Source organism: Chelonoidis abingdonii, chromosome 6 (assembly GCF_003597395.2).
Source record: "Chelonoidis abingdonii isolate Lonesome George chromosome 6, CheloAbing_2.0, whole genome shotgun sequence".
NCBI classification, from domain to species: Eukaryota; Metazoa; Chordata; order Testudines; family Testudinidae; genus Chelonoidis; species Chelonoidis abingdonii.
The window spans coordinates 48,345,854-48,358,045 of record NC_133774.1 but is presented as its reverse complement, the minus strand read 5'-3'; the positions used below and the strand labels follow the sequence as shown (position 1 = coordinate 48,358,045).

Here is a 12,192-nt window from a genome sequence, read left to right as displayed (position 1 = left end):
TACTGCCAAATATGAAGTCCACTAGAAAATTTGTCATTGCTATTGATCTTAAGGTGGAAAGAACTCCAGATACCACTGCAACAGGCAATAGTATATAACCTTAATGTCAGTTGACCTTTAGAAATGCCTCATCTCAAATTTTGATGGTTAGTACAGAAAGTCTACGGTACAAATATTCTCATGTGTCCTATCTTCTCTGTATAAAGATACACTGTTGTGTGGTAACTGAAGTGACGTATTCAAAGCCAAAAATCTTGAAAACTGCCAGTTCAAGCTCTCTTATCAAACAAAAAAGCCTCATTTTCAGCAGCTGTGTGGCTGAAATTAGGATAACTATATAATTCACAAACTGACATGTTTGTGCCTATTTTCATCATCCTAACTTTTATATAAATTTAGTGTGAATTTTTTTACATGAATTGAGAGGCCCTGACTGTGAAATCCTCTTGCCACATAAGTAGAGAATTGCAAGCTTTTTGGGAAGCCCAAGAACAACAACAAAGCAAAATTCTCCATACTGCTTCAGCACTGAGTCAACTCTGACCTAAAGAGGCCTCTCCCATGAAGGAGAAAGTAGTTCATTCCCTATGCGTACAATCATGCTTTCCTTAGTGCCACTGCTGAGACTACAAAACCAGTGCCAGTTGGTGCCAAAATTTTTGTGATGTGGCCGCGTGCCCACTAGGAAACTGAGACAACCAGACTCAACTTGTATAGGTCAATGGACAACAATCAAATGGTATTTTTTAGTCACAATTGACCTAGACTGGATCTAAAAGCTCTTTTATTCCAAGCCATTATGACTCATAAGACCTTTCATTCAAAGGAATGTGCTAGTGGGGAGTTATCTTCAGACTGAAGCTCGGAGCAGCCAGCACACCTCCAGCTTTACATAGGAAGTAGATTCCGATTGATGTAATCTACAGACGGGTGGACAGGCCGAACCTGAGTGGTTCTGTGACTCCACCATGGCATGTCCCTGCTTGGTTTTGGGGACGTAGGTTTCAAATTCACAGTTTCTGTGAACTAATTTTGGAATAGTTGGTTTCTTACTTGCATGCAGAATAGGTTCTCAGATGTTGCCTGTTGAAATTGGGTGGAGGAATGAATGGTGCTTAGGGAGGCTTTTTTCTGTTGCTTTTTAAGTGAGCTATGAGAAGAGGATATAAGTTTTGCACATTCATATGTTCATTTGAAGCCTTCACTGGGAAATTACGCCTCAAAAGATTTGGTTCTAGGACTGTCAGTTTTGGAAATTTGCTTTTTTCAAAATGAGAACGTGTACTGAAAAAAAGCATTTTTTTAAAAAAATTTCTGGCTTTTTATGGGAAACTTCTTTTTACATGGTCTGCTTTAATCATGTGAAATTAAATAACTTAATTTTTCTGTGAATTTTTGACCAGCTGTGATTAAATGGCACTTTATAGAATAGACCTAAGCATGTTCACAGCTCTCAGGTGCTTTTCTGGTCTCTTTTCAAGGTACCTCTACCTTTTTTCCCAGCCTCTTTTTCTGGAGACAGTTTAGAAAAAATATAGAACCAAGAGCCCCAAAAGACCTAGGTCAAACTCAAAAGAAAACAGAGATTTGTCCATAGTCTTGTCCCATGAAAAGGGAGGGATTTCTGAATCCACACCTGGCAAGCTGGCCAAATACTGAGATGCTTCTTCCAGTCCTCTTGAAAACTGTTTGCATCTGAAATGCTTGATTTTTCTATAGAGAGCTATGAAAAACTGGTGGAAGAAATTCCACAATTTCATGCAGAATTTTTCAACATTTCAGGAAATTCTGCCCTCTTCAAATATTGCTTTTCTACAAAACTTAAATGTTTTGCATTAAAATAATGGATACTTCAAATTTCAAACTTAAAATTTGAAGACTGCTTGTGTTCAGAATGACTTAAAAAAACAAAACAAAAACAAAAACCAGAAATGAGTGAATTTTCAGTGGAAAAAGGCTTGTTCTTTTAGTGGAAAAATTAGTGTGATATTTCAGTTAAGTGGGCCCACTTCTCAAATTCTTGGCAAAAATGATTTTTCATGTGCTCTTTTCTACGTTGCACACACCTCCAATTACAAATCACTTGAACTCCCTAGATCTCCAGGAGTCTTTAATGACTAAACATCTCTTTTCTATAACAGCCCTCTCTCTCTCATATTTGTATTCAGGCTTGCCTTGCCCACCCAGAACAGTAGCCTAATAAGCAAGAAGACGTCTATAGAATGCTTCTTCGCCTCTTAACAATGGGACTCTTTGAACAAACTTGCTTGGAAACAGGATTTGGGGCACAGGCATTGGAATTACAAAGTCCACCTAAGAGGATGAGTTAATGGCATGCAACTGCCTTATGATTTGACATGCAGTTGAAACATTCTGTCTTTAGGGTCACATATTGAAAACCTAGAATTTTATTCACAGGAGAAGTGTAAAATTGTTAAGCAAAGGTAGGTAATTGGCAAAAGAAGGTAATCATTCAAAATAATAATCTCTTATCTTCCCCCTTCCTCTTCCATATTAGAGATCGGGCCTTCATTTTCGGCACACGGATAATACTGTGCAGTGGCTAAGGGCAATGGAATCCATTGGTCTACCTAAAGTAAGTATTTAAATGACATGACACAATAAATGCCTATAGACAAAGTTGACTAAAACAGTGAGATTATTTTCCCCTTAATTTGCTTAAATAAAATTATTGTTGAAAGCTTCAGTACTGGGAAGACCTAGTTCAGGAAATAAATCTAAAGCTTAGAAATGTTTGTTTGCTTTTAGTGTCTTTTGTGTTTTGTCACCTTCCATCTGCTTCTCCATAGTTCATTATTTTGTCCTATTTTCTTCCTATTTATTTCCAGTGACTTCGTTTTTAGTCTATCCTGAATCTTCTCAGTAGATCCCATGCTGTCCTTCCATCTGATTCCCACGTAATGATTTGTCTGGGTTTCCTTTCATGTTATTTCCTGTCTTCCTCTCCTTCTCTCTTTGCCCCCATCTTACACATTCCCTTTGCTTTCCTCTCCCTCTCTGTGTTGCCCATCAACAGTTTCTCCTGATCAAAGATATTTAATACAAAGCTGGGTGGAAGCCTTTGCTGTGGCTACTCTCTGAACAGTGCTTGGTGCCTCTCAATCACTGACCCAATGGCACTTCTGCGCCTTAATGCATTTGCTGAGGTAGCTTGTTAGCCAGCAGTGTTTCTTTAAAAGCTGTTCTACTTCTTCATATCTGTAGAACATTAACTCTTATTTCAGACCTTATTGCTTGCTTTAGGCTTGTTCAGCTTATTTGGTGGCTGGCTATGTCAGTTCAACAGATATCTAACTTGCTTACTTCCACTCTTTCTCTCTCTCTGAAAGGTTTCACTCATGTCATGTCCCATCTGTGCCAGAGAGGGTCATGTACTAGAAGGGCCAAGAGCTTGCTGAATCTTCCACAAGTGTTGTGATACAATGATATGGAGTGTTGCCTATGACTCTTCCTGTGGGTACCTCTGGGTTGTGAGGCACCTTATCACCTGCCCTTATAGCATGAGGAAGCTTTGTCTGTGTCTAATGGGGAGGACAGCTCCGCAACTCCACTGAACGTGGGCAACATAAGTACTCCACTCTAGGTCTTGCAGGCCTGCTGCTCTCTACAGGTTATTAGGCACACCCCAACCCTCTAGTACAGCACCTTGACAGTGCTTGCAGTTCTAGATAGCTAATTTGTCTAGTAATGACCATTTAAAGCTATTGTAATGCAGCATCACTATTCTCTAGAGGGTCCAGTCGGACTAATGAGAGAGTATATATTACTAGTCAGAATAACAATTCTATTCTTTATTTTTTTAGATCTTTTATCCAGAGACTACAGATGTCTATGATAGGAAAAACATACCTAAAATGATATACTGCATTCATGCACTAAGGTAACTAGTGATGGGGTGGGGAGGAAGTTTAGATTTGGTGACCAGCTTTCAGGCCTGTAGTTTCAAACTGGCTTCAGGTAACTGGTGTTCTTAACAAAAAGTCATACTTTAAAACTTTAGTGTGTCATTGTCTGTTAAGTTTATTGACTTTGTTCTGGGCCATGGGTTTTTGAATACAACATAAGCCTAAATGAATTATTACAGCACTATCGGGCAAATACTTCTGAAGTAGACGTTTTTTAAAAAAAAAAAATCTACTGAAATACATAGGAGGGTTGTTTGCATGAATCTCCCCCAAACACACCATTTGGAAAGTTGAAGCATTTGTGTAAAATAAAAAAAGCTTTTTTAGATGCCTCTCAATCTTGAGACACTAAGCAAAAATCACCTTTTTAGAGTGATGGTAACTGCCTCCGGAACCTGATTAAAATTATAGCCTATGCCAAACCACTTGAAACTGTCTCACTGTATTGATTTCCCATTTCTACAAATAAGTGCTGGTACACTTAATTAAGTTTTCCACGTTAATACAATGCCAGTAGAAATGTGTTGACCAGAGGAATGAAAATGAGGCTGTGCCTTGACACCAGATTAGAACTATTGCCTTCCAAAGTGAAGACTGACCAGTATATACATTCTTAATCATTCATCCCCCCCAAATTATTTTGCCTCAGGTTTTTAAATGTGTTGGGCAAATTTCTTATAGATCTCTAGCTAGTTTAGTTGTAATGCAGTACAAAGACAGGGAAGTTTTGGTTACACCACTATAGTGGAGCTAAAAGCATTCTTCCTCTTGAGATTTAAAGTGTATAAGTCTAGAACGGGTCAGCAACCTTTCAGAAGTGGTGTGCCGAGTCTTCACTTATTCACTCTAGTTTAAGGTTTCACGGGCCAGTAATACATTTTAATGTTTTTAGAAGGTCTCTTTCTATAAGTCTATAATATATAACTAAACTATTGTTGTATGTAAAGTAAATAAGGTTTTTAAAATGTTTAAGAAGCTTTATTTAAAATTAAATTAAAATGCAGAGCCCCCCAGACCAGTGGCCAGGACCCAGGCAATGTGAGTACCACTGAAAATCAGTTCGCGTGCCACCTCCGGCACCTGTGCCATAGGTTGCCTACCCGTGGTCTAGAACCTCTGTCTCTGATGTTCTGTTCGTGGTGGTGGTATTTGCAGACCTAGACTCCTTCCTGGTTCTGTTAAGCTCTCTTACCGTATACGGAAGCCTTTTCCTTTAATAACCTTTGTTACAGTGTCAGGATTGTAAAGATGAATTTAGGGCATAATTTAACTATTCTGTTTTGTCAGCACTCATAGCTGAGCCATTTGCCATGTCAGTAGCCCTAGGAACTACTAAATGTGCCATAGGTGAAATGTTTTACTTGTAGCATAATCGTTGAAATGCTGCTGCTGCTCCTGCAGTCTTGTGTAAGAAGTGTACCTAATATCAGTAAATAAGGTATACATTCAGAGTTTAATATTTTTCTTTCAAAATGCTGGGAGTTTGGCCTTAGCAGTCATATCACTTCTTTTGCAATAAGTGTTGCCATTTAAATTATTGCATTTGGTGTAATATTAACTGGAAGGCATCGCAATGATTACATAAATACAGAAGGGTAGTCAAAAACTATGTAGCTGGTCTTTCTGTCAGTGAGTGTCTTGTGTAAGCTTGAAATGATTTCGTGAAGTGGACACATGGGGCTCTTAATATTAAGCAGCATATAAAGAAATGGTGGGCTAAGTTCCATTCCAGTGATGTCACACTCTTTATTCAGATGTCAGATGTTCTCCAGAAAGGGGAGTAGAACCAGACTTTGAAATGGTTATATTTGCTGAAACTGAAGACTTAATCGATTGGTGGTATTGACTAATACTCTTTACCTATATTTACTGTCTTTTTTTAATACATTTGCTTTAGCTTTGCATGTTTGCAACAACAGTGTATCAATTAGTATCTTCCTTCTTGAACTGTTTTGCAATAGTTTGATTCTTGAGGTATTCGTTTTCCGTTCTCCAGCCTGATCTTGGTCAGGACGCATGCCAAGCCATCAGAGCTGATCTATGTAGTTTCTTGGCCTTCATTCTCAATTTGTTTTCATTTCACTTAAATTCTTCTTGCTATGGTACATATCAGCACAAAGTTACAACACTCAAATCTTAAAAACAATCAGTCAAAACAGTACTATCGACCAGTGAGTTTGTGCCATGAATTGCCCACCCTTCCTTTTGACAGCATTTAACCCTGTGCTGCTTTGACTTTGTGTAAGACACAGGCATACAGTCACTGCACTCTGTCCACATTTTCTCCGACCTCTTCTAAAATGCACCGTGACCATGTGATACATTTCTCAGCTGTGATTGTCTTGCAGCTTAAGCCCCAACGTCTGTCTTGCATTACACACACAGCTGCATTAAAATAATGTTTTAAATGCTTGAATTTGCAACATTAAAGTTAAGAAATGCCAGAATTAAGATTGGCTATGTACTCTTAATTCATCTTCCTTGTGTATGTGCATTATGATAGTCTTTAATTACATGGTGATATATTTTTCTGCAGGACCCCGATGGATTCAATAGAAAAGGTGGATGGTGTTCTGGGGGTAAATCCATGGTTAAGATTAAGATTTTATCACTGTGACTTTTACTAAAAATAACCAGCAGGTTGCAGGCAATAAACAAAAAATCATGGGACCCTGTGACTTGTCTGTCTTTTAGTGTTTTGTTTTTTAAAAACTGGGAGGGGGGGGGGACTTGGGGGCAGAGATAGAAATGTCAACTGGAGTCCTTTGGTGGGGGACTCACAGCTTGAGCCCCACTGGAAGGGTGGGTGTGCGAGTGGATGTGTGCATGCATGCATGCATGGCACATGCCGAAATCTGTGATTAAATTGTATCCTTACTCATGATTGTACAATGAAAGAGGTTATGTTCTGTAGGACCCTATAGCCATTTGTTTCAGAAGTTGGAAGGCATGTTGTGAATGAGGCAGGGGATTACAGAAGAGGATGAACTTCTGCCTAAAGCAACTGAACATTGCTCTGGAGTAGAACTGCATTCTATCTCTGCCTGTACTACAGTCCTCCTATGTGATGATAGTCAAGTTGCTTAAATTAAAACATTTCAGAGTTGGCCACTAACTGTGGATTCTCACAAAACAAGCAACAATGTGAGATCCTGGTGTTGGATTTGCAGAAATACTGAGCACTCTCAGCTACTCCTGAAGTCGATGGGAACTGTGCTTTAAAAGAATAATGCTAAGTAAATCAGGCTCTAGTCACTTCAAATTGAGCACCCAAATAAGTAGACATTATTGACTTAAATCTCTCCATGCCACTGTACCCCATCTGTAAAATGGGATTAATACTGCCTCACAAAACATTGTGAAAATAAAATATTTGTGGCGCGGTCATACTATAATGATGAGCACTACGAAAAAGCCCATGAAGGAACTCTGAATTCTGTATTTGGAGCAGAGTTTGAATGATGCCCAGTGGATAAGTCTGTGAACAATAAGGAGAGAACATTTTGAACAATAAGGAGAGAACAAAATATTGACCAGCTGCTCATCAAGTGCATCTAATTAGTGCATAGAATAAGGAAGGCATTCTGGGGGCGGGATGTGATCATGTAATTAGAGACTGTACCATATGCAGAAGAAGGCTGAATTAAGGATGCTTGTGCAGTCTTACTCTGGCACTTCTTAACTTTTGAGCAGTTGACTTTGCAACCTTAATAATGTTCTTTTAACATAACTTTTAGTCTCTATAAATTCCTAGCTTTAAAAATTGAAGTCCAGTGATGGGAATTGTTTTTTTCAGGTTTATTTATGTTGATACTCTGATGGCTAATGAGCTGGGTTTGAACCCTTAGATCCATAGCACATGTCTCTGCCACTTGAGGTAATGGAGTAACTGATAGCAGTAGTTGGTTGTGACCGCTTCAAGTTCCAAACTGCCTCACTTGAATTAAATGCTATGAGTATCAATTCCTGATGCTTGGTAGGGGTACTCATGGTAAGGTTCCCAGTAAACATTTGCCCCATGAGTAATCTATTAAACTGAGTCACTCCCACACAGTAAAATGTTCTTTTAAAGCCAGTTAGTTTAAATCAGTGTCCAGATGCAAGTTTGTTAATATTCACATTAAAAAATTAAGTCTTATTACAAAGAGCGTGCATTAGATATGCATGTTTTCCAGTGAATATATTCTTTAATACAAAAGAAGGCAGTTGCATTCCTGACTACCCTTACATTTTTATGTAAAAAAAACCAAAGCAAATGAAAAGCAAGCTCCCAGCACCACCTTGTGGTAAATGCCTCCACTCCAAGGAGAATAGAACATAGACCACATTACTCAACCATGTACAGTATAACTGTAGTTTACACAAGAGAGTGAAATCTTACATTTATTGGCCACATTCCAAACCACTTTTGCTCTTTTACAGTATTAAATATTATACAGTGGTGACTGTTAAACAGGGCCACCCCGGGCGGGGGGGAGGGGAGAAAGTGGGGCAATTTGCCCGGGACCCCGCGAGCCGCTCCAGGTTTTTGGTGGTACTTAGTGGCAGGCCCTTCACTCACTCCAGGTCTTCGGTGGCGGGTCCTTCTGTGCAGCTAAAGACTCGAAGCGAGTGAAGGACCCACCACTGAAGTGCTGCCCAAGCCTTGGAGTGCAGCCCAGTGAATATAAGCACCGTGAGTAGTGGTGGTGGCAGGGAGCCACAATTGGTGGCACTTAGGCTGCTCTACTGCAGCTGCTTCATTCTTCAGCGGCAATTTGGCAGTGGGTCCTTCCCTCCAAGAGGGACCCGCCACTGAATTGCTGCCGAAGACCCACCCCAGGGCCTCTGAATCCTGTGGGCGGCCCTGCTGCTAAAAAGCCAGCATTTCCAAGGCTAACATGGGTGCCATTTTTTTTATTGGGCCCTTCAGACGAGACTGAGGGCTAGTCTATACCAGGATTGCTACAGCGGCACAGCTGTACTGATGTAGCTGCACTGCTGTAATACTGCTAGTGCAGGCGCTCAATGCTGACGGGGAAGAACTTCTCCCATTGATGTAGGGCTGTCCACACGGGTGCTTAGATCACTTTCACTTATGTCACTTGGCTTTTCCACACACCAAGCAACTTAAATGATACCTAAGTAAATGATAGCTTGTACAAGCCCATAGTCCTGGCCTTAAAGAGGTTACAGTAAAAGCCTTTCAAAACATTGCAAGGGAAGACTAACAAAGAAGCAGTTTGGGAGGACTGTTAATGCAGAGACTTCGGTAGTTTGGGGCTTGTTTTTAGGTGAATTTTAACTTTTTTTCATTAATTGTTCTGTTAGTTTATTTAATGCCTTCTTGTAAGTTGAGGATGGCAGATGGAATGATTCAGAGTGTTGAAGCAATCTGAAGACTTTCATGTGATGAGATATGATGGGATTGGATGCTGCAGTGACCTACTGCCTGCAGAAGAATCTGCTTCCTCTGTCCCCATGCTGGTGGAGAAGAGGGGAGATGGAACCAGTAGTGCCCGGTGCCCCTTGTAATTAAAACAGAAAATGTCCATGGCAACTATTAACAAATACACTTAGTAATGTCCCCTACTGCAATTAATGGGCAACTGAAAAAAAACAGAATATACTTGCTGCAATGTGTAGAGATGATGTGGGGGTTGGGGCGGAGGTGTTTTTTTTTTTTTTTTTTTTTTTAAAGGCAAAATAGCCTCCCCTTGTTATAAATATTTAGAATTAAAGTGCCTTGTTTGAAATTTGAGATTCACCCTACAAAAAAATAATCACTTCCATTAATTCTGTTGCCAAAATAAATTCTGGAAACTCCTGACTTTTTACAATTAAAGGCCTTGCACATGGTCAGAAGATGTGAATTTACTTGGCTGTTATCCAGATGGCACTATATAGCTTTAGGAATAATTAGTATGGGTTTTCTTGCTACACCAAAATGAAAATAATGGTTCCCGGAGAGCACTCAATTGTACTGAACTCATTTTAGCTCTCTAAAAGCATGAGAGCACTGAGTAAGTTGAAGAGTTTGGTTGGGCTTTTTGAGGGGCTATTTGAGGTTGAAATACTGAAAGTGCGCTCTCAACATTAAGTATGCTTAGTCTTAGGAAAATTGAGATGAAACTTTTTCTTTAAGTAAAAACATGTGGATTCTGCAAACAGTATTCCTAAGTTTGAATAGTGCATGTGAAAATATTAAATAGAAGTGCATGTCTTCAATGCAGAGTGTCCAGACTTGGATTTGAAGCTGAATGCTGGAATACCATCCAATATTTGCTAGTTCCAGCTTATCTGGAACATTCCCTTCACCTGTTACTATTTATATGGATCCAATAATATCTAAATTTCCTGTTGCAATACATAAACCAGACAATAGACTGATCCCAAATTGTAATTATTAGTTATAAAAACTTTCACTTAATTTTCATGTCATGGGATTCCTGATAGACTAGCTTTTGAGTTTCACTTTACTAATTCTGTATTTTTAAGGACTATTTTGTATGAATCCAGCATCAAGGATTTATCTTTGTGTACACCTTTCCCTTTCCATATACTGAAATATTTCAGCACAGGCAACAAGTCTTGCATTTCATCTGTGTCCTGTCCCTATCTAAGAGAGCACCTTGGAATATCTTCATCTTTTGAAGATTATTTCTCCCTTTCTACACTCAAACAGTTTACAATGCACTATAGAAAATAGTCTGATAGTAAAATTTATCCTATATCTGTCCACAGAAGTCAATAGTTAGAGGAGTTTAATGTAGTAACATTCTAATTACGTTGATCATCAAGCAGGCATTTTATGCAAGTCTTTGGCATTGTGACTCTGGTATTTTTCTTTGCAGTTTATATCTGTTCAAACTCGGTATAGCACCACAGATCCAGGATTTACTGGGAAAAGTGGACTTTACAGGTAAGTCTGTTTTTAATTAGTCATATTGTAGATAATCTATTGCATCAATGAAACCTGCTAATATTACTGTTTCTAACAACCTACTCTCTCTAATGTGAGTGTTTCCCTCTCCTCCCCAACGTTCTGCACACATCCTAATTGAAATGATTGGGAGACTATTTTTAATGAATGTCAGCCTTTGAAAAATGGTGGGAAGGGAATTTACATGACCCTTTTGTTACGGTTTAGAAACTCAGTTTCTAGCAAAATGAAAAAACTACTAAGTTAACCAAGCCGTAGCTTTTTACATTATATAAATTTTAGCTCAGAGTGCTCAAAGTCCTGAGAACTTCATTCTGTTAATTGTTTCCAACTTTCCTTTTTTAATATATAAATAGAGGAGGAAATCAGTAACATGCGAAAGGAGTTGGAGAAGTATGGTATACAGATGCCGGCTTTTAGCAAAATTGGTGGTATTCTGGCCAGTGAGTTATCAGTGGATGAAGCTGCATGTAAGTCATCTTTACCATGTTTTCCACCGAATATCTGAATTGACCATTTTTGCATAAGCTGTTTATTCATAGATTCATAGACTCTAGGACTGGAAAGGACCTCGAGAGGTCGAGTCCAGTCCCCTGCCCTCATGGCAGGATCAAATACTGTCTAGACCATCCCTGATAGACATTTATCTGACCTATTCTTAAATATCTCCAGAGATGGAGATTCCACAACCTCCCTAGGCAATTTATTCTAGTGTTTAACTACCCTGACAGTTAGGAACTTTTTCCTAATGTCCAACCTAAATCTCCCTTGCTGCAGTTTAAGCCCATTTGCTTCTTGTTCTATCATGAGAGGCTAAGGTGAACAAGTTTGCTCCCTCCTCCTGATGACACCCTTTTTAGATACCTGAAAACTGCTATCATGTCCCCTCTCAGTCTTCTCTTTTCCAAACTAAAAAACCCAATTCTTTCAGCCTTCTTCACAGTCATTTCTCAAGCCTTTAATCATCTTGTTCTCATTCTCTGGACCTTCTCAATTTCTCCATTCATCTCCTTGAAATGCGGTGCCCCAGAACTGACACATACATCCGTTGATGTCTGACCGTGCAGAGTTGAGCGGAAGAATATTTCTCATGTCTTGTTAAACACACCTGTTAACTGCATCCCAGAATCATGTTCTTTTTTGCAACATGTATCACAACTGTGTTACTCAATTTGTGTTGCGTCCACTATACCTGAGATCTCTTTCTGCCATACTCCTTCCTACAGCATCTCGTCCCATGTCTGGTATGTGTGAAACTGATGTGTTCCTCCTAAGTGAGCACTGATGCATTTGCTTTAATTGAACTCATCGTTTACCTCAGACCAGGTTTCTCCAGATTTGTGC

At 39.3% G+C, this 12,192-nt stretch overlaps 1 protein-coding gene across 2 annotated transcripts in view; it reads left to right on the top strand.

Moving 5' to 3' along the window:
* The window catches only part of IQGAP2 (IQ motif containing GTPase activating protein 2), a 254,515-nt gene that overhangs the window by 140,743 nt on the left and 101,580 nt on the right, over positions 1-12,192 (top strand). For both annotated transcript variants that reach the window (XM_032774320.2, XM_032774329.2), the window contains exons 4-7: positions 2,519-2,596; positions 3,825-3,901; positions 10,760-10,827; positions 11,205-11,318. In XM_032774320.2, coding sequence (XP_032630211.1) covers positions 2,519-2,596; positions 3,825-3,901; positions 10,760-10,827; positions 11,205-11,318 — 337 coding nt within the window. The remainder of the gene's footprint in view (positions 1-2,518; positions 2,597-3,824; positions 3,902-10,759; positions 10,828-11,204; positions 11,319-12,192) is intronic.